Source organism: Fukomys damarensis, unplaced genomic scaffold (genome assembly GCF_012274545.1).
Source record: "Fukomys damarensis isolate Sample0158 unplaced genomic scaffold, DMR_v1.0_HiC HiC_scaffold_38, whole genome shotgun sequence".
NCBI lineage: Eukaryota > Metazoa > Chordata > Mammalia > Rodentia > Bathyergidae > Fukomys > Fukomys damarensis.
The window spans coordinates 78,107,920-78,132,224 of NW_022900950.1; the positions used below are offsets into that span (position 1 = coordinate 78,107,920).

Genomic DNA, 24,305 nt, shown 5'->3' on the forward strand with positions numbered 1-24,305 from the left:
GCCCGCGCTGCCTGCCTCCGGGGCTGGGGCGAAGCCTCCTGCTGGCTCCAGCGGGCGATGAATTGTCCCGGGGGCCGCTGGTTTAGGGTTTGCCTCTCCGCCAGCCGAGTCCCCTGTCAGGACCTGAAGTTGGCAGAGAAGCCCTCGCGACTGATTTACTGGGAGGAGACTCGCGCATTCCGAGCGAGGCCTCACTGCAAAGGCCTCGAGTTCAGTCCCCAATACAGTAAGAAAGGGGAAGAAACAGGAAATAGAGAAGTCAGGCAGGGCATCAGAAACCTCCGCAGGCCGCTGCCTGGTGCCCACTCCTGTCCTGCGCTTCCTCCCTACCCCGAGGGCGCGTTCCAGGGCCAGATAAACAGGCTGCTGTGCCTCCAGGAAAGCGTGTGTGAGGGCTGGAGATCAGGGAAGCCAGTCCTGGATGTGTTTTAGTATAGTTCACTAATGCAAATGTTAAGGTGATAGCGTATGAAATGAGGGTAAAGACGTGCAGACGACGAAAGAGAAAGTACACGGCTGCCGCACACATCCTGGGAAGGGTGATACCGATTTGGAAGGATTCTTCTACTCTCTCAGGAAAGTCTGAAGGATGTGATAACTAAAACTCAAGCGTAACTACTATAAAGCTTTATTTTTACAAAGCCATGTTAACTCACGAGCTGTTGATTGCGACTCTGCTGTTTACGTAACTGGTGCATTGTGTATAAAATATAGGAAATTTCTTCGCTGCACAATGAAGTACATTTTTAGAAAATGAAGCTTGGAGAGTTAAATTGATTAGCAAAACGCCCCAGGGAGCTAGGGACCGCCTGTAAACTACAGCGTGGGAGAGTAGGCAGCCCCGGAGCGCTGAGAGTGGTAATTTTGTTGTCTTTCCAAGGAGCAGCCCCTGTGGGATTTAGCTCAGTGGTTCCGCAGCCTGCCTCCAAAGCGTGGTTGCAAACTGGTTATCAGCGATGCCCTCTCAAGCGCGGTGCTGCGTCCACTGGGAGGTGGCTGGGCGCGGCCGTAGAAGGCGCCTACCTGCTTTATGAAGTCGTGATCTCCGGATTTAGGGAACAAGGGAGGACTTTGACGTCGAGACAGCGCCCTGTGAGCGCCTGGAGTGTCCCGGACAGCCTGAGGCAGGTGGGCCCGGCGGGAGGCAGTTCTGTCCATGGGGCCCCTGCCCTGCGCTCCGCCTGGGCTGGTGAGGCAGAGAGGCCTCTGCCCGCGCCTGCTGTGCTGGCTTTGCTCCCCTGGCCCGGGAGCCGCAGGGCCCGCTGCTCTGGACTGAAACCCCGAGCCGCAGTGACCCTTCCTCCTTGACACTGATTACCTCGAGTATTCGTTCTGTCACAGCTGGACTGGCTGACACTACGGAATCCTGTGTCGGCCAGCTCTCCGGGTCAGATGCAGGCGGCAGTGGGGGGAACCCAGGACATTTGCTCATCACTTTCTCCCGGGGAAGACAGGGCTCCTCTCGGGACACCTCCCGGGCGAGTCCTGGGCAGAAAGTTCCTCAGCCTTCGTGGCTGCTGCAGACACTGCTGGCTCGGGAAGCCCGGGTGCGAGTTTGTGTTGGTGACGCGCGGCGTTTCCCACAGAGCAGCTGGTATTCGCGTCCTTTGGGGCCCTGGCCTGGCCTGGCCCTGGAGAGGGCGGCCCTGATCCTGCAGGGTGATGCCGGTGACGACACGGGGCTGTACAGCTCCGGGAGCCCACCTGAGACCACACGGGGCTCTGGGAGGGTCTATGCACGAGCTGACAATAATTCCCTCAAGATGCTCCAGCCCTGAGGCCCAGAAATCTTCCAAATCTCCTTGTAACTCACTGGATTGAGTGCATTTAATTAAATAAAAAATAAATGAAGGTAGTTTTTTCACCAGATCTGTTCAAAGGCTCCTAGATTTACAGCTCTATTTTTTCTCACATAAAATCCATCTAATTCTCCGATTTCTGCACTTTGAAAACTACGAATGAAAAGCTTTCTATGTATTTCTTAAAGCTTCGCATCTTTCTCACGTGAAAGTTCAGATCTTGGGCCTGAGGGAGCAGCTCCACGCTGGATGAGGCCCCAGTTCCATCCCAGCAGCAGAAACCATTTTTAAAACTATTTTCATATCCTACAGCTTTAGGGATGGCCGCTCTATCATGCTGGCTGTTTTTCCTCTGTTGCCTTACGTGAACAAAATGACTGACCCTTCATCTGTGTTGATTCTATGCCACTAACTTAATATCCTGAGAAGCAAGAGCCTAACGCAGACCCACAGTTGGTGACACTTCTCTGAAATCTGGAAGGACAACCAGAGTCGAGGTCGACAGGGAAAGTCCCCATCACTTGAAAAATGGGTAATTTGAGAAATGAAATTTAAAAGTTTGAATAATTTTAATAATACAAACCTATGTTAGGTAGACTTGGTATGTGTTCTACGATTATAGAAAACAGGAAAATAATTTTGGATATACTGTAGTAATTTTTGATAAACAAAATAATCTTTAAATAGATAATGAATCCCCCTTTCCAATACCACGAGAAATATTTGCTCCACTTTTATCCAAGTAAATCTGAGAGTGTGATATTTGAGTGACATTTACTATAATTCAAGCGCTCAATGTTCAAACAAAAAAGAAGCTAGAACTTGAGAATATTTAAATGGGAAATTCATCCTTCCAGCCACACTGGAGAGTTTTCCGAACCCTATCTTATTTAACCTTTACTTTCTGTAAGGTCGGTATTATCCCTTTTTTCACTGGAGAAAATAAAGTTCAAAGTAGTCCCAGTATAGAGCTAAAGTTTTCACAGCAGGAGGCTTTGGGAATTAAAAAAAACAGCAAGAATGAAGATATATTATGCACATACAGCAGTTCCCCACCTTGAGGGCAGTACATTGTGTACTGCAGACTACTAAAAAGGACTTGGCGGCAATGGTAAGTTTGTTGCAGTTAACTAGAGATTAGAGGAGCCCATCCCAAAACATAGGCCTGTGGGAGAGCTGTGCTCTGTTCGGGAGCAGGGAAGTGCTGGTAATGTTACCAGTGGTCTTGGGTCGGGAACAGTGGAGGAAGGGAGTGAAACCCAGGACTTTGCGTTGCAGTATCTTGCTCTCGCCAAGAAGTGAACACTTTGCCCGACCTGCCGTGGGCCGTGGCGAGCTGTGAAGTGACAGGCGCACTTGCTGTGGCACAGCATTGGAGTCTGACAGAGGGACTCCTGGAGAAGCTGGCCGGTGCTTGAGCACGAGGCAGAGAGGGATGTCAATAATTTTGACTTTATTTCTTCCTTTGATATTGAACTGTAAAAGATGTCAAATTATTGTTTTCTTTGAAAAATAAGGTAGGATTTTGACCGGAATGACCTTGAATCTATAAATAAATTTGGGGAAGATCACTGCCGCAATTATTAAGTTGTCCATACCATGAATGGTATCGATAAACATTAATTATGAATTCTGGCAATTTCGTTTTGTAATACTTTTTAGATTTCAGCATCCAAATCATAAATATTTTTGTTGAATATATTTATTTAGAAATGTTTTAAAATTCATTTAATTTATAATATTCATTAAAATTTTTTAATTTAAAATTTCATTTTCTAGTAGTTTATGCTTTTTCAAAAATAGTTGTTTGTATTGATATTATGTCTCTTATAGACTTGCTAAACTTTACTTATTAGTTCAAGTAGTACTTTTACAAATTTCCTTGTGCTTCGTACATAGGTGTTTTAGTTGCTTTTCTCACTGCTGAGACAAGAAAGGCGAAAACTTTATTGGGCTCACAGCGTGTAAAGGCTCAGTCCTTAGTGTACTGGCTCCAAGGCAGGGCGGCACAGCAGAGGGTGTCACAGAGAGAAGCAGGTCCTCAAGGAGCAAGCAGGAGGCCCCAGGCAGCAGGCCTGCTGGACATCTGCCCCATCCTGTACGGGCCTGTCGGGCAGTGCCAGCCTCATCTGGGTGGGCCTTCGCAGGAAATCCATCAGGCAATCGACCAGCAGACTGATTTAGTTACCCCGCCTACACACACAATCCAGCCACCCCCAAGCTCCAGCTGTGAATGAGCACATGAGGCTTTGGGGGACCTTGAGGTACAAGCCGTAACAACTGGTTTTCTTCAAAGATTGACAGCTTTAATTCTTTTTTTAAAAAAAAGTTTTATTTTTATTTATGTTCCTTTATTGAAGAAAATAAGTATGTTTGTGAAATAAAAATAATAAAAATATGCCTTCATTCTTTTCTCCCCTCTGAAGAAGAAGCCATTGAGAACTTCACCATTAAGTAAGAGGTGGGTTTGTTATGTATCTCCTCAATCAGGTTAAGGAAGTGCTATTTCCATCTCACAATGTGCTCCAAATTTTATCAGGAAATAGCTTTGAATTTCATCAAGTGCTTTTTATACATTTATTAAAATATCATACTCTTTCTCTTTCTCCCATATTCAGTTAATGTGGTGTCCTCTGTAGATTGTTTTTTAAATATTCAACCATAGTGAACCAGTATTCAACCCAATATTAATGCATTGTTGATTTTATTTGATAACATCTGGTTCAGGACTTTGCTCCTATATTCACGAGAGCTATTTGCGAGGCAGATCACTGATGATATACCTGTTTCTGTTTCAGTATCAAGGTAATATTTGTCTTGTTTGAGTTACAAGGTATTCCCTTGTCTTTCATTTTCTGTAAGATTGGTGATATTTCTTTCTTAAGTGTATAGAATTTTCCACTGAACCATCTGGGCCTGGAGTTTTCTCTGGGAGTCAATTTTCAATTACAGTTTAATCCCTTTAGTTGATAAATGGCTGCTGCAGTTTCCCACTGGTCTGGTATCTGTGTTTCTCAGGAAGTTTGTCTGTTTCATTCCGGCTGTCCAATTTATTGGCTTCAAGTTCTTGACACCCTGTGATTCGGATGCCTGCAGCATGTGGAGTTGTTCGTGGTCCTTCTTTCATTCTTTTTTTTTTTTTTTCTGAGACAGGGTCTCACTATGTAGTTGAGACTGACCTGGAACTCACTATGCAGCCCAGGCTGGTCTCGAACTCACAGAGATCCTCCTGCCTCAGCCTCCCGAGTACTGGGATTACAGGCGTGCGCCACCACTCCTTCTTTCATTCTTTTTTTTTTTTTTTCTGAGACAGGGTCTCACTATGTAGTTGAGACTGACCTGGAACTCACTATGCAGCCCAGGCTGGTCTCGAACTCACAGAGATCCTCCTGCCTCAGCCTCCCGAGTACTGGGATTACAGGCGTGCGCCACCACTCCTTCTTTCATTCTTGATATGGGGTATTTGTGTCTTCCCTTTCTCTTCTCTCATTCTTAAACCACAGAAGCAATGCCTGTGAGGGGCTGGGGAGAGGGCTGGTAGCTGTCCCACACCAAAGTTGCCCTGAACCAGAGAGAAAGAGGGGGAAAGAAAGGCTGGGGAAGTGCCCCCATTCTGCTGCGCAGTGCGGGGATGCTTGAAGGATTGGCAGGGCCAAGAGGTGTGTCAGTAATCGAAACCAGCTGTCAAGGCATCCTCGTCACCTGCAAATGCCCAGCCTCTGCCAGCCGCTGCTAACCCCTCCCTGTCACTAGCCAGGCGCACGGCTGAGGGGCCCTGGCCTTCTGTGCGTGGTGGTAACAACCCTGCCAGCAGCACGGAGCCTCCAGAGAGAGGCAGGATACATCCACACTGCCACCCCTGTGTTCCCAGCGCCCTCCCCGAATGCAGCAGTTCGGGAAAGAGTCATCGCTGAGGGCCTGAGGGGTTCTCCTGAATCTCTTAGCAGGCAGTAGTCTCTGATTTGTTTACCACTGGCCACAGAAGGAAGTGTCTTGTATCGTAGTTTTATTTTGATATTAATATATCCAGATTATTTTCAAAGCCCTGCTTCACCAAGATTTCAAAAACCAGAAATTGGAAATTGTATCACTTGATGTGTAAGCCCTTATTCTAGGATTGTGTGATAAAGAGAAAAAAAAAAACCACGGTAACTACTAGTAAATATTTCATAAAAATTATTTGGCTCAAAGCTACGAAGGCAAAGACTTCTGGAAGATGTCACTGGCCTGATTGTTACATAATAAATGTCCTCGAGGAGCTGTGATGAGCTAGGCATGGGCAGCAGTGGGGAGAAGACTGATAATCTTGCCCCCATTTGGTGTCTTGGGTTTTTGTTGTTTTTTGTTTGTTTGTTTTGTACTGGGGATCGAACTCCAGACCTTGCACTTATTTGAGGCAGGGTGGGGAACCAGGTGGTTTTTGAGACACAAACAATACACACATAAGTCCATAAAACAATATGTGAAGGAACTGGAATTCGAAACTTACCGCATGAGAATCCTCTGAAGTTTCATTAACATGCATGATTTAGGAAACTAAAAAACTTTTCGTGGAAAAGACAAGCCTAACATAAATTGGAACAAAATTCAGAGTTTAGAAATCTGCACGTAAGGGCCACCTTTTTTCCCTCCAGACAGAAAAGGCAAGGCATCTTCCTGGAAGATTTCCAGGGTTGCATCCTTTTCACAAAGCCGAAGGAGCTGGAGCTATCTCTGAAGCTTCCATAGGATTGGACTCACGCAATCTTTTTTCATGCAGCTTTTCTCGGTGCTTAGGAAAACAGTGTTGAGGAGGAGGATTTCTGTCTTGATCACTGTTTAGTCACGCGAGTGGCTGTCTATAAGAGACAATTTGCCACTAATATCCAGAGCTTGCCTACAGTTTATTTTTCCACTCTGTCAGCACTCCGATAATGTATATGTACTGCTCTCAATCTGTGCACTGAAGAGGAGACGTAAATGGTTAAGATCCCTTCTCCGCCTTTAGAAAGTCTGTAGTGTTTTTCAATATGAAGTGTTTCTAAATCTGATCTGGATGTCTCGTCCTGACCTGCGGAGAATCAAGCTTTGTACTTGGGGCCTGAGAACGGCTGCAGGTTAGCCATGCACAGATGCTTTGGAGGATTTACGTGGCAAGTACAAAATCGCTTCTTTTGTTCTGTTTTAGGAAAGTCTTAATAGACATCGATACTTGAATTCTTGGTTTCCACATGAAAACTCCACTGCTTCTTATGGAATAAATCAGTTTTCAAATTTGTTTCCCGAAGAGTTTAAAGGTATGGCCTGAAGGTATTATTATTTGTTCATTTCCTGATTTTAAATTCTTTGCAATCTTTGAGGACTTGTTTTATTGTAAATCTGGCAAATCAAGTAGTAGTGGATGTTGATTAAATATTTATCCACTACTATGTATCAAGCACATGCTATGTCCTAATTTTGAGAAAAGTATATTTATGGCCCCTCTGTACTAATTTTTTTCCAGGCCCTGAGATCCAACTCAGACCTTGCACGTGCCAGGCAGGCACGGTGCCACTGAGCTCCGTCCTGGCTCCTCTCTGTGCTCGCTATTGCCTTAAAAACTAAACATTATAACTATTCACGTGTCCATGCAGCACTTCTAGTTTCCCGCACTCTTTCCATTAGGAACACTCATGCTTTCATGAGTTATAATGAAAGAAGTGCTGCCCAATATGCTCAGTTTTTATTACTGACCTGATTCTATCAAACAAGTCATTTTGTATGTGAGCTTCCACCTAATTATGGGAATTTTCTCTTGTAGCTTTCAGTAGAATGCATTTCACGGTATAGAAAAGCAAAGAGGAAAACTTCAAATGTCAGATTTATCAGAAAGTTTCTATTTTACTTGAAACATTGCTCCAGAGAGAGCCCAAGGGCCCTCCTAGTGCACTATGCATTCTCGTTTCATTTCTTCTTTCTACTCAGCCATTTATTTAAGAAGCAAACCTTCCAGGCTCCCCAGATACCCAGCAAAAGTGCGGGCATCCATCCCCAACACATCTTTGCCGTTAAGATTTGACTGGAGGGACAAGCACGTTGTAACACCAGTGAGAAACCAGCAGATGGTAAGTTTCAGGTCCGTTTTGTGCTTTGCAAAGAATTGGAAGGTGCTTCCGGGATCAAGTTCAAACAAACTTGTAAAGAAACCCAATAAAATCACAACTCGGTCATTCAAAAATGACAAGGAAGGGAGGATCTTTGAGGAATAAGAGGCAGGTGTCAAAATCTGAAGATAAATCTGCCTTTGGTGTGTCCCCTCATTAACTGCTGTTTCTCCCAGTATCCCCTCTCAGCCACGATTTCCGGTAGCTATGCCAGAGATGCCACACCTGGTAGCAGGCATCAGGCCAGAGGAGGGAGACACGACAACTACTTAGGTAACTCAAAAGGAAAATGACAGCGCAAAGAGGAAGTGAGGCTGGTTCTGTTCACCCGGTAGCACAGTCGCAACTCCTGGATTCTCCGCTTCTTCCTGTCAGCCCACAGCCGCCGCCTCGCCCCCACAGTGTCATCCCGTTTTCAGTTTGTGTCCTTCAGAGCACAGTCAGCTCCAGTCCAAGGTGACATGCACGTGGCGAAAGAGACCACCTGTGCAGAATTGTGCGATACAAGGACGGGGTTGTGGTGGAAATGAGGTTAGAGTATAGTGTGTAAAGTCATACTGTTACACCCGAGAAGCAGATGGAAACTAACAAACATGACGCACAACTTTACACATGTTGAGTGACTGAGTAATACGTAAGCACTGCAGTGAGTACAGCAGTAACTTAGCTTGAAAAGGACCCAGTGTCGCTTCAGGAAGGTCTGCAGCTTGCGGCTCGTTGTGATGGACGGACGGAGGGTCGTCTGAGGTCAGGAGGGAAGTGGTAGCCCCCGGGGGTGAGTGAGAGTGACTGGAGCGCACAGGACCCAGCCGGCTTCTAGACGTTGCAGAGGGAGTGTGCCTCGCTACGTCCCCCTCCCGTCTGCACCCACCGTGGGCACAGGGAATGCTAACCCACTAAGGAAAGACAGCACCCAAGAACGGCAGAATATTCCCTCTGTCCACAGTGAAATCTCAACAGGTCCGTCCGCCTCCCTCAGAGGAGAGCACTTTTTACATCCATCAGTTTCTCAGTCTCTGTCCAGTTCGAATGATCACTTCTGGTGCTCATTTTCAGTGTGATTAAATTTTACCATCAAATCCTTTGCTTTATTATCGAATTCACAGTAAGCGGCGAGTTAGCCACCATCCGTCTCTTCCAAGAAGTGCCTCCATTCAAGTAAAGAATAACTTTTAATCGGAATCATTGGAAAAGGACCATAGTGGAGAGGTTCTCTTAGTAGGAGTTGCTCTTGTGGCTTGACTAAGGGCGGATATCAAATCCTGACATCCCTGATTTTATTCCCTCATCCCCTCCCTTTCTCTGAGCATCAGCCTTTTGTTCTGCTGCTCATCTTTGTTCATTAAAAGCAGATAAATGTGTCCACAGAAAGCAAGCATGGCAGCCACCATCTGAGAAATGACGAATATTGCTCATCCGATAGGAGGTGTCTGGGCATCCGTGATAACCTCACTCAGTTCTCAGTGTCTTTTTTTGTACCAGGGATTGAACTTAGGACCTTGCACCTTCAGGGCAGACAGCAGAACCACTGAGCTGAATCCCCAGCCCGGTTCTGTGTCTTGATGTCCGTCCACGCGACTCCTATTCATGTGGGACGGTGAGGGCGCACATGTCCTCACCACTGCCTTGAGTCACCTCATCACGGAGGCGACGGTGGCCGTGAAGCCAGAGTCAGAGGAGGAGTGAGGACTGAAGGGTGGGGCGGAACCGAGGGACAGTCTCTGGAACAGAATCCGCTGGTAACACAAGTGAGACGTTCAGTGAGCACGGACTTCGAGAGGCCGCCGCTAACTTACGGTTTTCCTAATCTCTGCAACACTACTGCATCGTATATTTTATTTACAGCAGCAGCATGACTAATTGAGCTTTAAGTACTAATTAGATCTTGGTGTTCCGAAGAGAATGCTGTTTTCATTTTGAACTTGAAAAGCTAGAGGATGGACAGGTATATTTTATAGATTTCCAGAGTCGGGACATTTTATTGAATTTCCTAACTTTTTATATTTAGAGACACCAATATATTTGACCGAGATGCTGCTGCTTGATCATAAATACTCTGCCTTCTCTGTTTTGAACAGTGTGGAGGGTGCTGGGCTTTCAGCGTGGTGGGAGCAGTGGAGTCTGCGTGGGCCATCCGAGGGCAACCTTTGGAAGACCTCAGTGCCCAGCAGGTCATCGACTGCTCTTATAATAACTTCGGGTGCAATGGGGGCTCTCCTGTCAGTGCTCTGAGCTGGTTGAACAAGGTGATTGCTCTCTCGGCCTTCGGGTTCTTGATTTCTTCTTTTCCTGTTGCAACATGCACAGAATGACAATTACTTCCACTGATTGTTTTGCAGAAATATCACATAACGTCCCACAAAAATCAGAGTATAAAAAGCACGTTAGGATCAACTAAACTAGTAACTCGTGTACAGGTGAGAGCTGCAGTTGCGTTGCTGAGTGGGTGGCGGAGCCTGAACTGCACCTCCGGCCCTGCCTCCCTTGCTCCCTGAACTCCTTATGGTGTTCAGTTTTTCTCCAACATTTGTTTGTCCGCTGCAGAAAGCATCCATTGCAGGTGCTGTTCTGGTTTTATAAAAATTCACCAGCCTGAATCCCCGAAACCTTCCACTGTACACTCGCTGTATTTTCAATCGGAAACCGCTGTGAATACACAGTGAACACTGACAAACTGCATGTGCTCTCCATTCTGATAAGCCCGGGGTTCGGAAAGGAAGGACTCTGTCCAGACACCTGTAAGACAGGTGACACCTGCTGGATGAGCGGCGTGAGGAGAAGGGTGGAGCGAAGGCCTGGCCTCGCCATCAGAGTCTACGGCACTGCGCTGTGTCGGAGGCCTGGCAGCCTGGACGCGGGGAGGAAGGCGGGCTCCCCCAGGACACTCAGGTAATTGGTGGAGTTTCGGAAAGATGATAGGTGAAGAGAAATAGGAGTGACCCAGGGAGAAATACACTTGTTCTGGTCCTGTAGGTCACCCACAGCACGCACTGACGACACCATCTAGGATCGTAAGAACTCAGGTGCTCCTATGGCGCTGGGGTGAGGTTGGGCCTGTTCTGATAGGCTGAAGTAAACTCTGATTCTTAAAACAACCGACACATGGACATTTTTGGTGATTTTTTTTTTTAGACACGAGTGAAACTGGTGAGAGACTCGGAATACCCATTTAAAGCACAGAATGGCCTGTGCCATTACTTCTCCAGATCACAGCCCGGACTTTCCATCCAAGGCTATTCCGCATATGACTTCAGGTAAAGGTCTTCTGTGGGTTCTTCTCTCCGTGTTCTTAATGTATGATCTGTCGACTCTTCCCAATGAGTAATTCGATCAAAGCCTTCCGCATATGCTTTCTGAACATTTTTTCTTTTGTGTGGGTACAGTTTGTAGTGCACACAGTTACATTCCTCGTGGGAAACTGGTGCGTGTGCGCAACACATCTCCACCCCTTTTCATCCCCTTCCCCTCCCCCTCCCTGCCTCCACCTCTTGATCCCACTTGCGAAAGCTCTGTCTCCCTACACCTTGTTGTCTATCTTCTGTGTTTCGCATATTTTTCGTTTTTCTTCTATGTTCTAGTTTGCTCGTATGTGAGAAACAGCCGCATGCTACTTGAGCTCGTGTGTCTGACTCCTCTCACTTAACGCTGTGGTCTCTGGTCCATTCCCTTCAGATCGCTCTCTTTCGCAGTGTTAGCTTCACGGCTGTGCCTCCTGTGCGTGTCAGGCCAGCACTGCACCCGTGAGCCATAGGCTCAGCCCAAAGTCTCCACGCTCCACACGGAACGCTAAGCTCTCCAAAGGGGCTGACTGTGATCCTAAACTGCTGGTACTGGACTGGCCTTTCGCGCGTCTATTTGCTGGACCCTGTTGTGACTTAGGAAAGCAGAGCAGATCCGTAAGGGGAGGACGCGGGTGGGGGAAGGGGAGGGTATAATCCTAGAAGGGGTTGCCAGCAGGTGAGCAGGTGACAGCTGGGAGAAGACTTGCAGATATCCGAGGGGACATTTTCCCAAACAGAGGGAGCCACAAGTGCAGAGTCCTGAGGTGCGAGATGGACGGCGCGCTTTGAAGGACAATGTGTGATGGCTGTGAATAACGGTGCTGGGTAGCCGTAAAGGTCAATGCATGAGAGCCGTAAAGAACAAAGCGTGGCGGCCGTAAAGGTCGTTGCATGAGGGCCGTAAAGGTGGATGCCCGGCAGCCGTAAAGGACGATGCAGGACAGCCGAGCCAGGGCCTGCCACGGGGACAGCACCGTCTGCATCTGAGCTGAAGCCTGGGGTTCATCCAGGCACAGCTGTTCGAGGCAGAACTGGGTGAAAACCTGCACCTGCCCAGCTCAAATTCACACTTTCCCTTGCATGCTCTCTCTGTGCCTCGTGGTGATTCCATCCATGGGGTGGTACTTGACACTACTCAGTTCTTTTTACCTCTCCTTCCCTTTACACCTCCTGCTCCCTCCACGGTTTATTCTTTTTTTCTCATTTGACTCAATTGTATTCTTTTACTGGCACATAAGTGAGTCTGCATTTTGTGTGACTCCAGTGCTCTGCGTTTCTGTGGCACACATGAGCTGGGTCGGCTAACGTTGTAGCACCAGCTCGGTGGTAGAGAGCTTGGCTGCATGAGCAAGGCTCCGAGCTGAAGGCCCAGCGCGGGAGGTGTGCACTGCACTCTTGGGTAAACGCAAAGCGTGGAAAGGTCTCGAGCCCAGCTCCACTCACCCATTCTCTGTGCTCCTGGAATACATTTCATTTCTACCCATCACAAATCCCAAAACAATGCTTAAAAGCAGTGTTTGCCTTAAGTAGTTATAGATCCGCAGGGAGATTACGCACAGGGTGATGATGAACAGCTAGAGAGGAGGTACAAAGGGAGAGCAAATACAGCTTCCCCCAAACACTGGCTGTTTAACTTCCATGGTGGTGCACGTGGTGATTCTCCACTTTCATTACGCATCTAACTTTATTATTTGGAATTTTGTAGGCTAGCTTGCCTCTCCCTCCCTCTGTCCTTTCTTTTTTTCCTTTATTGCCTTAATACTTATTTTTATTCCATAATGTTTACACTCACTGCAGGGAATTAGTACCTGTACACCCCCTTCCCTCTACTCCTTTTATTTTGTCAGCATCAGATTAATTTATCTTACAAGTACTTACAAAGTTAGTTCTCATATATACAGATTAACAACCAGAGGAATAGGCCAAAACCCATAAAAAACGATTATACTAAATCAAGGTACACTTCAGATACATTGTGCTAGATTACAAGAGCATCTCTCTCTTTCTCTCTGTCTCTGTCTGTCCTCCTCTTCCTCTCTGTTTGTCTGTCTTCCTCTCTGCCTCCACTCCATCCCTGTAATATATCTTTTTTAATATATTTGTTTCACTTGATAATTTTGCTCTTAACAATTTTCTTACAAATGACTAAAATTTAACCTTGGCAGAGTAGTATTCCATAAAGACTACATTTTCTTTATCATTTATCTGGTTTTTTGTTTTGTTTTGTTTTGGTTGTTTGGTTTGTTTGTTTGTTTGTTTGTTTTTGGTACCAGGGATCAAACTCGGGACCTTACACTTGAAAGGCAGGCAGCGGAACCACTGAGCTAAATCCCTGGCCCCCTATCCATTTATCTGTTGATGAACATACAAGCTATTTTCAAGATTTATTTATTTTTAATTATGCTGCTATAAACATGAGCATGCGTACATAGCTGTGATAGAATGTCTTTAACTCTTCCATATGATAACTAGAAGGTCAAGGGGAATTTCTGTTTTTAGTTTTCTGAGGTATCTCCATACTGATTTCCACAGTGGTTGTAGCAGTTCATACTCTAACCAACAGTGGAAAAGGGTTCATTTTCACCTGCAACCTCACCAGAATTTGTTATGGGTTGGTTTCTTAATGGAAGCCATTCTTTCTGGGGTGAGATGGAATCTCAATGTTGTTTTAATTTGCATTTCCTTAGTGGCCAGTGATGTTGAGCATATTTTTAATGTATTTATTACTCATCTAACTTTTTTATTTGGAATTTAATGTATTTATTGGTCATCTGTCTTTCTTTATCTTAGAAGTGTCTGTTCATTCCAGATGCCCATTTTTTATTGGATCTTTAGATTTGTCCCTCCCCTGTTTATTCTGAAGCTGTTAATTTTCAGAGTTCCAAAGAAATGTCAGTTCAGTGTATTGCCAGCAGTCAAAACCTCAAGAAAACACTGTGAAAACCTGAAAAGATTTAAGATGGGGGGAAAAGAAATCAGAACACAAATACATCCTCTACTGCTGAAGCAGAGTGAACTCGCACATTAGGATTCTCGTGAATTTTCTCTAAAGAATTTTTGTTCACCAGATTCCAAAGTAAGATATTTTGTAGCTCAAACAATATGAGAATAACTGTTTAAATAAACAAACAGGGAAGAAACTTCCTACAGCTTATCATGAACCAAAGCATCAACACAGTGTCATGCACTGAAGTCTAGGGAAGATGAGACAGGAACTTACAAAGTCATCCACCAGCAGAAAACTCTTTGGAGGCTGTAGGTTTTGTAAATTACTGATCTGTGAAATTAACACGAAGTGCATGCAACCAGAATTTGATAAAATATCTATTATCAACACTAACTTTTGACATCAATATTGGGGCAAATAATGGAAGTAATGATGCTGTCTGGAATATATTTAAACTGGCTTTAAGCCCCCATCTTCTTTAAGAGAAGTGGCTTAAAAAAATACCCCTTAGTTCTGGTGCCAAATGGGACATCTCTCTGGGCTATCATCCTTTTTCTGATCATGACTGGGCTGTTATCCTTTTTCTGATCTTCTAATATTTTTTATATCTTTTCCTTATCCTGCTCAAGCAGGGATTACTCCCAAGGTACTCCTTCAATGCTGTAGCATTAATAGTTTCACATTCTAAATTAAATACTCCTCCTTTGCAATCTTTGTGCTTTCTCATGCCATCTGTGTAACTGGTTCATTGCTGTGCTGTATTTGCACTGGATCCTTTGTCCTCTTAATTAGACAAAGACAACTCTGGTTTAATTCAGAGATTATCATACATTTCACATTTTAACGACAAAATATTACAAGTATTTGAAAAATGGGTCACACACTTTACAATCAAACCTATACTGTACAGAATTCATTTCTGAATGACCTCTGAATAAGTTTATTGGAAAGTCAGAGTAAACTCATCATATGTATGATGTGTAGCTTACAGCCTATAAAACTATATAATTTTACACTTTTGTTGATTCTTCCTGGTAAGGGGAAAGAATCTAGTGTATGGCTGGCATTTGAACCCAGATTTGAGGAAATTCAAAGTTCATACTTTATCATTATGCTTCTGAAAATTTTATAATTTTTCATTTTTGCTATAATGAACACCAAGTCTTGGAGCACAAACTCCCTCCACAGAACTGCGCAAGTCCTTAGGTCGAGTGGTCACATGTGTTACATGACTGTGGAGCTCCTGTTCCAGCAAATCCCACTGTTATGCACTCGGGATTTTCATCATCTGTGGATAAAGTAGCTCCTTCACTAGAAACTGCTCTCCAGCTGGCTGTGAATATTTACTCTTTCAAGCCGCTAATCCACGACAGCATGCTGTGGCAATAAACTACCAGATGCTGTCTTAATGGCCTGAGCTGTCAGTAACTTGGTTTCATTGTCCTTCACCCACAAAGTTGACCTTTGAAAAATATAAATTCTGGTTTAATCATATACTTTCAAGATTGATAAAGGCCTAATGTTGTGCAATGTAAGATTTTTGCCAGGGGATGTCCATAATAATTGTGAAAGCAACAACTGTGTTTTCTGTAGTCTTGGCAACCTAACACCTACATAATCTTTCTGACACCTTAGCATTGCCTCTTTCCTTTTAAGCCATACCCTCTTCTGTGTAACTATATTCACTACTTTCGGGTAATGCTCCACTATAGTTTCTATGTTCACTAACAGAAATTTGTCTGTCTCTCGATTCTAACAGGATGTGGCATAGATCACAGTATTGATAATACATAGCCTTTACACATTCATCACTGAAAGAGTTGCTATATTTTAAGTAGTGCTTTGCCAGCCAGCTATGAAATCTATTTCCTATCTTCCTTTAGGGTACACTTAGCTGTATGGGTAAGTTCTGGCCAGTGGGACCCATGCACACATATACAGTGGAGTTGTGTGTTATTTCTGGGAAGTCTTCTCTGTAAACTTGGAGAGCTTCCCCTTTGCATCCCCTGCTGTCTGAAATGTGTGTGAAATGCCCAGGGCGCAAGCAGCCCTTTTGGCCTATGAGACCTTCAGAATGGAAGCTTCAGATAGGAGAGAGAAAGCGGTGGTGTCTAGGGGTTCCTGGTGTCTTGGATGTGTGTACTGTTCTGAGATACCAATGTCCCAGATTTCTAGACATTTTGAGCCTCTGTTTCTCTTTTCTAATTGAAAGCAAACCTCCCTGTAATTATACACAGATTGAAAAGGTAATTTTTATTTTTGCTATGAAAGCTAAATTCCTTACCCAAGTGTTTCCTCCTATGACAGTGACCAAGAGGCTGAGATGGCGAGGGCCCTGCTCACACTGGGCCCCCTGGTGGCGATTGTGGACGCGGTGAGCTGGCAGGACTACCTGGGCGGCATCGTCCAGCACCACTGCTCCAGCGGGAGCGCCAACCACGCGGTGCTCATCACTGGCTTCGATCGGACGGGTAGGCGCTCAGGCGGCCCTCTGCTCCCAGACTGGGTGCTGCCAGACGCGGCCAGGCAGAGTGCGGAGCGCGGGCTGCCGTGTGGGAACCGACTCGCCAGCCTCTCCGAGCGCCCCCACGCTGCCCTGGGTCCCCGCTCTGCTTTTAGTCATGGTGACTTTTGTTTTCCCGCGCAGGAAAGGAGCTCAGACAGGCACCTACCACTGACCTAAGCCGTGACAAGGACCATCGTACTTAAATAAGAAACATTCTCTGCTTAATATTTAGGATGATGGCTGGGAAAGCAGAAGAGCTTGTGAATGTATCATACATGCCCAATAACTCTTCGTTTTGCTTTCCTCAAATTTCCTAGAATTTTATGTTCGTGTCCATTTTATGCAGCCCCTCAGTTGAACAAAATGAATTCAAACGTGTGTTTCTCAAGATTAGAGTGGGACCCTAATCCAGCTCACAGTTCCTTAGCTACTTATATTGATAGATATAATTTGTATAATGTCAATGTAAGTGATTGTGTTATTATATTTGTAAACTTAAAATGCGTTTATGTAATGACACACCAGTAAAATCATCTAGATATATGCCATTGTACACCACACCCAGCATCTTTTTCTCTGAGCCTCTAGACCTAGAGAAACCCAGTTTGACACAAGGAAGTGATGCACTCACAAGAGTATTGCAGTCCGTTCCATCTGTGTTTGCAGGCAGCACGCCGTACTGGATTGTTCGCAATTCGTGGGGAAGTTCGTGGGGAGTAGGAGGCTACATCTACATCAAAATGGGGAGCAACATGTGTGGTAAGTCTCAAATCTGCACTTCAAACTTCGTGCTAAATGTCAAGGAAGATTCTGTAAATAAATATATATTCATTATTGAAATAATTCCTATATTTTAAGTAGATGCCTTCCCAGCCAGCTATGAAACTGTTTCCTATCTTCCTTTAGGCTACGCTTAGCCGTATGGGTAAGTTCTGGCCAGTGGGACCCACGCACACATGTACAGAGGAGTTGTGCGTTATTTCTGGGAAGTCTTCTCTGTAAACATGGAGCGCGTCTCCGTTCCATTCTCTCTTCCTCTCTCCCTCCCTCCCTCCCTCTCTCCTGCTTCTGTACATATGTGTATATATATCACATGCATATGCCAAAACATAAGATAAAGTAATAATGTACCAGAATTAACTACTTTAAAAGCCAGATAAACACTCACGTTAGGGGACTGAATCTCTCCAGAGACGCTGTGCTGTTCCTTTTACTTTTTTATAACTCTGTCCCTAATTTGGGTATCATAATACCTGCTCGATGATTATCAATAGTTGCTAAGGTATAGTTCAAGAGAGCACATTCCTAATATATGTGAGGTCCTGGGCTAAATCCCAAGGACTGAGAGGAAAGAGAAACGGAAGGAGAAAGAGGGAGGAGAAGGAAAAAGGAGGAGGAGGAGGAGGAAAAGGAGGAGGAAGAGGGAGGAAGAGGAAAAAAGGGGGAGGAAGGGAGGAAGAAAGGAGAGAGAGAGAGAGAGAGAGAGAGAGAGAGAATGGAGAAGAAAGAAAAATGGTTAAGAAGCAGTTTTTCTTGCATCAAAATGTGAAAATCTGAGCATTATGATTTTTTTCTGACTTATTCCCCTTGAACCCTAAAAGTTCTAGTAAAACATTCACTTGGTGGAATTGAGAGTTTGGTGAAATATCAAACATTGTTTTAAATTTAATAAATTTATTGAAGCTTTACCAAACTAAAGAAGTTAAGTATATTAAGCTTTATTCTAAAGCCTATATTCAAAGCTACCTTCTAAAACTGTTGGTTGAAAAAAAATCAACATATTTTCTAAATCAAGCCACACCCAAACTAAGCTGCCAATAGAAATAAGCCTGATTACCATCAGTGGAACACATGGAGTATATCACTGTTTTAAAATGGTAGAACCTTCCAGATTGAGAAAAGAGTTATACTAAATATTTGAAGTGAAAGATTTGATTTAATCTAGTGATTATTTTCCAATCATTATGTGAAGTAGAAAACTTTTCACAAATTGTTCACTGAAAAGGCTCAACATCACTGAAATCTTTTGGCAGGAGCTCTCGGAGCCAACCAGGTCTCTACTTTGCAGCCGGACTGAGTGTTTTTATATCATTAGAACTTTGGATAAATCACTGTTACCACTCACGGAGCCCCTGCGCTGACATGCATTATATAACGGCCTTGACATGGCTCTCTCCATTTTGGTTAGCGACCGCCATTTTTATGCCTGAAATTTCCATTTCCTACATCACACGTCATCGTCCGTAATCGAAACCGACGCGCAAGCAAGGCTTGTCCACTTAAGGAACGGATCACAAATATGACCTCGGAGTGGCTGCCCGCGCCGCTGATGCAATTCCCCGACCCACTTACACCAGCCACCACTACATAACCAAGCCCCTTCCACCCAGCTCTCTCTCTTCTTCCTCCTCCTCCGAGTAGGCCACTGGGCCGCAGTGGTTCCACAGTAAATCTCTCATACGAGCTCTGTCTGTGTGTGGAGTGATCTTTGGCAGGTGCCGGTTTCTTTCACATCACCTCTGGAAATTGCTGCTGCCTAGATTTGTGCTGTTCTCAAGGCTCTCACAAGGGAGTTGCAAGAACAATATTCAGACACTGTTCCCTAACTGCCTCGATTCTGAGTCTGCGTCTTTCCCTAGCCCTCAGCTACCAGGGATGAGTTGAGATGCTTTGATCACTTGCATCGCCAAGTGTCTGCCTGGTTGCTAACTACACAGGGATCCAAATCTTTCCTGAGAATATTGCCTGAAGTTGATATGCCTGCTGATTCATGTGAACGATGGCATGAGGCATATCGCATCCCACGGCCCCAGTAAAATTCCAAAGAATAACATCCGCGCTTCGGCCATTACAGTGAGCTCTGTATGGTGGTGTTAAGAAAGTATAGAACATCTGTGATTTATTGAAATTGTACTTAAATTTCAATTTTAGAGTTTGAATTTTAAAATTATACTTAATATGTAAGTTGTTTTATTCCCTTTGAGAATATGCTATAAGGGCCAGGGATTTAGTTCAGTGGTTCCGCCACCTGCCTGGCAAGCACAAGGTCCCGAGTTCATTCCCTGGTACCCCCCCAAAAAAAGATGAAAAAGAAATATGCTCTATACAAGTGCAATATTTATCTTAGATGCATTTGCCTATTCATTTCACAAGTAGTTTTGTTTTGTTTTGTTTTTTCGCTTCAAACAAAAATATTAAGCATCTCTTCTAACTCCTGCTTTGGAGGTAACTGTTTTCGCTGGCAGGTAGAGATGCGCCTCCTAAACCCACATGAAAATGAAGTTTTAACTTGCTATTTAAAAACACCTAAAGAGGAAATGAACTGAAACTAATAATTCCCTTTCCTCCTTAGGTATTGCAGACTCCGTTGCTGCTGTGTTTCTGTGACATGTTGGGAACAGGAAAAGAGACTTGTGCCATAAAACAACAGCATTTCATTCCGAGTTTGACTCACATTCAAGCTTCAGCAACTCCCTGGGAAAATCTCCCAGCCTCGGAGGATTGAGTCTAATGGATGGACACCAAAACCTCTAAGAGGTCTGGAAGGAGATGCGTGTTTCCTGCTCTGGGAGGAAACAGGATAAGGAGGCATTTTAGGTTCTTCCAACTTAAGAAGCTGTTGTTTGCTGATTTTCTTTCAATGTTTAACCAGAACCTTGTTCTGGTATGATCACAGAGGTGATCATTCCTTTCCCTTCGTGGGACACGATCTGGAGGTTTGGATTACCCTTCTCGACAGCAGCGCCCTGCCTCAGGTGCCGAGCCTCTCGCGATGCCGTCTGTGGCTTTCGGAGACACGCCTTGGTGAGGAGCTGCAAAGGCGGTGGCTTCACGCTTCTCATGGCGCTTACCTGTGGACAGAAGGAAGAAAATGCCAGCTCCCTTCTTAAGAGAAACAAAGTGGAACTAAATAATTGCTATGACCCCTATGTTATCAGTCACTTCAGATAATATTGTCTATCAGATAAATTACTTTTTGAAATTTTTCTGTCAGTAGAAATCCAAAACTACTTTAACTTTCTAGAATCTTCTGTTGGTGTCACAGAACAGTCTTTGCCATGTTTACTCGCTGTCTGTTACTGTCTGTTGTGTATCTCTCAGGTTCTCCTACTGGCCTGCTTCCCCGACTGAAGAATTGCTCTTGCAGCTTACTTTCCATTTTATTTTCTCCTCACTCATTTGGCTCCCTTTTATCAACGTCAGCGCTTTATCAGCCAGAGGATCACTCCTCTGCCTTCCCGTCATGATTCTGTTGTATCTTTCCCCCAATCTGGTGTAGTCCCGAGCAGTGCAGATGTGAGCACCAGGCTCTCTGACTTCTGTTTTCCATTTAGATTTCCTGGTCCCCATCCTGGGCTTTCCTTGGGCTCCCGGCTCCTGGTCCTCAAAGCCTGTTGTCCTTCCTGGGTCTGATTGCATAAGTGTCCCAGGCGCTGCGATGTACTTGTGTCCTCAGTGGTAACTGACAGTTAAGTGTGCCCAGAAGGGCCAGCTGTGCTGTGCAGCTCGTGCCCTCGGCCAGCACTGAGCTGCTCCTCCTGGGGGTGTGGTGGTAACAAAACCTCAGCACCCAGATCTTTGCAAGTGTTTTACCATCAACTGTAAACAATTTCTGGGCATTGTCTGTAACCTAATCCATTCTTTTTCTCAGAAAGCAGAAGTATATTGTTATATTTTTAAAAACTCAGAACAAAAGAGCTGATCTTCTAATCAAATACAATGACAACTGTCACAGAGTTAATATAAAATCATATCACATACCATCCATGTAAATATGTCTGCCCTAAAATACATGGCTTGTTTTTGTTTTTGTTTTTTCATCTCTTTGTTTTTTGCTTTTGCAGCACTGGTGGTTGAATCCAGGGACTTTGCACTGAACTAAGACATTTTTTATTTTTTTGTTTTTTTTATTTTTACTTTGAGACAGGATCTCACTAAATTGCTAAGTTGCCCAGGTTGGGCACAAACTTGCAATCCTCCTGCCTCAGCTTTCAAGGGTACTGGAATCACAACATATGGTACCACTTCTGAGTAATGAATGTTTTTTAATGTAGAAGAGGTTAACAACAACAACAACAAAAAAATTTTTTAAAGGCAGCAGCAACTACTAAAAATAAATTCTGGCTATCCTGTTTTTAAAATTATTTTTCTCAAAATAATTTGTCTGAACTCAGGTTTGGAGATGTTCCAGGATGACACATCTTGGTATTTTAGTGGATAGATATTTTAATTATCCAAATAAACCAGAAAGGAAATAAATCCTGTTTGTTCTAGTATGTTAGGCTGCTGATTTTTTTCTGTGCTATAGAAAATGCTTTTCTAATATTCTTTTTTCAAATACTAAAGAATTCCTAAGAATTTCAAACTGGTTAATACTTCTCACATGTTCTGGATTTTGATGACATTCATAATAAAACAGCTTGTTCCTGAAAAGACCTTGTTCCTAAGTGTGCGGCTTGCATTTTGCCAACATGGTATCAGAATGCTTTGCTTGCACACCCAGCATCCTCATCTCCGATACACATCCAGTGTTGGTTTTCCCCATGCACCCATTAACTCAGGGTCCCCGAGACTTCGCTCCTTCTCCTCCTGCTGTCCTTGTTTCACAACAACAATGCCAACAGCCACACGTTTTACATGATAGAGTCCGTACTTTAGCCAACAGCATCCATATATAATCTCTCAACCCATAAATTCAAAAGGATCCATAATGAATCTGGCCAAATTCCCTGCGAGTGTCTCCTCACTTGATCACCTGCCTTCTCTCTATTTCCTGTCCTTTCTGGAGGTGGGGCCTTGGGAGTCTCTGTCCATTGCTCAGTGGCCTCCTGTCACCCTGAAACGGCCACCCAGAGAGGCTCCCCAACGGCAGCGCCTTTACACAGGGACAAACATTGCGATGAGAATATGTGGTCATATCCCCCAAATAAAGGAACACAACTTCCTTTTAAGTTACAGGAAATTGAAATGATTGTCCCTGGTCACAAGGGTCAGCAGCAGCCGTGCTATCAGTCCAAGTCTGAGTGGACAGTAGCTGGGGAGATGTCCTCGCCTAAGTATTTTTGTATAAAATTATGGTGAACCCCTGTCCAGGTGGTGGCTCTAGCCATCTCCTGTGATATTTTTTGCCATCTGGCTCCCAATCATTGGATCTCCTCTTTTGTATCATCTTGGCTTTTTCTTTTCTTAGTGTTTGACACAATGTCTCTATTTCAATTTTGTCAACTTTCACTACCAAGGAAACTAAATGTGCCACCTGTGTTCTCAAAGCGTAGTCCCTAGACCGGAATCCGGGTGATTCTTATAGATGTTATAATTGCCCTAGATACTCCCCGAATTCACAATTCTAAACTGGGTCATATTCCTGAGCAGTTCTAAACGACTCGGAGCTCCGCGGTGCCCAGAGTGGGAACACACGTCTTTTCAAGGAGCTGTCCCAAAGAAAGGTCCCCCTGTTCCGCTCCACACAATGCCATGCCAAAGGCTGTACAGTCAGGGCTTCCTCAAAGGTCTCCTGCCGGCTGGGAAACCACCAGCAGGTACGCAGCGTGGTTTCACAAGGATCTAGAGTGCTGAATATTAAACTATGAATCAGCCAACCTTACGGTGATCAGGTGGTTCATTTAATAGTTATGATTTAAAGGGTTAGGGGTGTAGCTCAGTGGCAGACTACCTCTTTAGCTTGCCTAACACATATGGCATCCCAAGTTCTAGCCCCAGAACCAAAATTAAAAAAAGAAAAAGAATTACCAATTAAAGTGATCATCAGCACATACCAGAAGCAAGTTTTGGTGAGATTAAGGATGGGAATTGTCGTCATAAGTTATTTTGCTGGTCCCCAGCTCTCAGGAAGCCATCTCGTCACCAAGATGCACCAGCTCTTCCCCTCTGCAGTTCTGCTTGTCTTCCCCATTCCCTGGTGACCAGCACCCAGGAGAGAGGTTCCAGGGCCCCTTCCCAAGCCCCACCACCTGCTTTCTGCCTGGATCCTCCTGAACAGGCCCCGGCTGCCGTCTGTCTCCCAGGCTCTTCTTCAAAGCCTCCTCCGGACTCTGTGGGAAATGTGTCCACGGTGGATGCCCAGCTAAGGAGAACCACTTCCGCAACAGTGAGGAGTGTGGCCAGGCTTGCGCGGTGCTGACATCTGCGCTGCTGGGACCTGAAGACGTCCGAGACCCCACTCCCACCATCCCCCAGAAAACATTAGAACCACTTCCAATGGCAATAAATACTCTTCTCGCATAGTAAAAGGTAAAATAAAAATAAAGTATTTTGCTAATTACTATAAGAATTCCAAACATATCCTGTGAACACAACTCTTAAAACTACATACCTTAGTTACACCAAAAACATACACACGAAGAGCGCAATCAAATCATGCCATCTACAGAAAGAATGGTATGTCTTAGCGTCATTTCTTAGAATAAATAGCATTAAGTCCAAGATTTCAAGGTATTGTGGCGAGAGAATATGTATTAATATTGTGATTTACTACTTTGTGGAGAAAAGCTTGTAAGCGCTTTTAACCCCAGTAAGACAAAACTAGAGGTGACGTGGATGACTTTTCTACAGCAGATCATCCACAAATGGAAAAGCCAGAATTCACTCCCAGGTGGCTGATTTCAAACCTACTCCCTTAGCCTTCGCGAG

At 44.6% G+C, this 24,305-nt stretch overlaps 1 protein-coding gene across 1 annotated transcript; it reads left to right on the top strand.

The window, feature by feature from the left end:
• Window positions 1-57: 57 nt before the first annotated feature.
• Ctso (cathepsin O) lies at window positions 58-20,819 on the top strand. Its single transcript, XM_010628009.2, has 9 exons — window positions 58-226; window positions 782-1,128; window positions 6,967-7,075; window positions 7,743-7,882; window positions 10,000-10,167; window positions 11,054-11,175; window positions 16,457-16,620; window positions 17,322-17,414; window positions 20,008-20,819. The coding sequence occupies exons 1-9, from the start codon at window positions 58-60 to the stop codon at window positions 20,040-20,042; spliced, it is 1,347 nt and encodes a 448-aa protein (XP_010626311.1). The 3' UTR covers window positions 20,043-20,819.
• The last annotated feature ends 3,486 nt before the right edge of the window (window positions 20,820-24,305 follow it).

Bases quoted from the DNA above. Each gene is read 5' to 3' on its own strand.
- Ctso (XM_010628009.2), top strand. From the start codon at position 58: ATGAATTGTCCCGGGGGCCGCTGGTTTAGGGTTTGCCTCTCCGCCAGC. The intron at 227-781 runs GTAAGAAAGGGG...TAAATTGATTAG, and splicing joins CGAGTTCAGTCCCCAATACA to CAAAACGCCCCAGGGAGCTA. The intron at 7,076-7,742 runs GTATGGCCTGAA...CTTTCTACTCAG, and splicing joins GTTTCCCGAAGAGTTTAAAG to CCATTTATTTAAGAAGCAAA.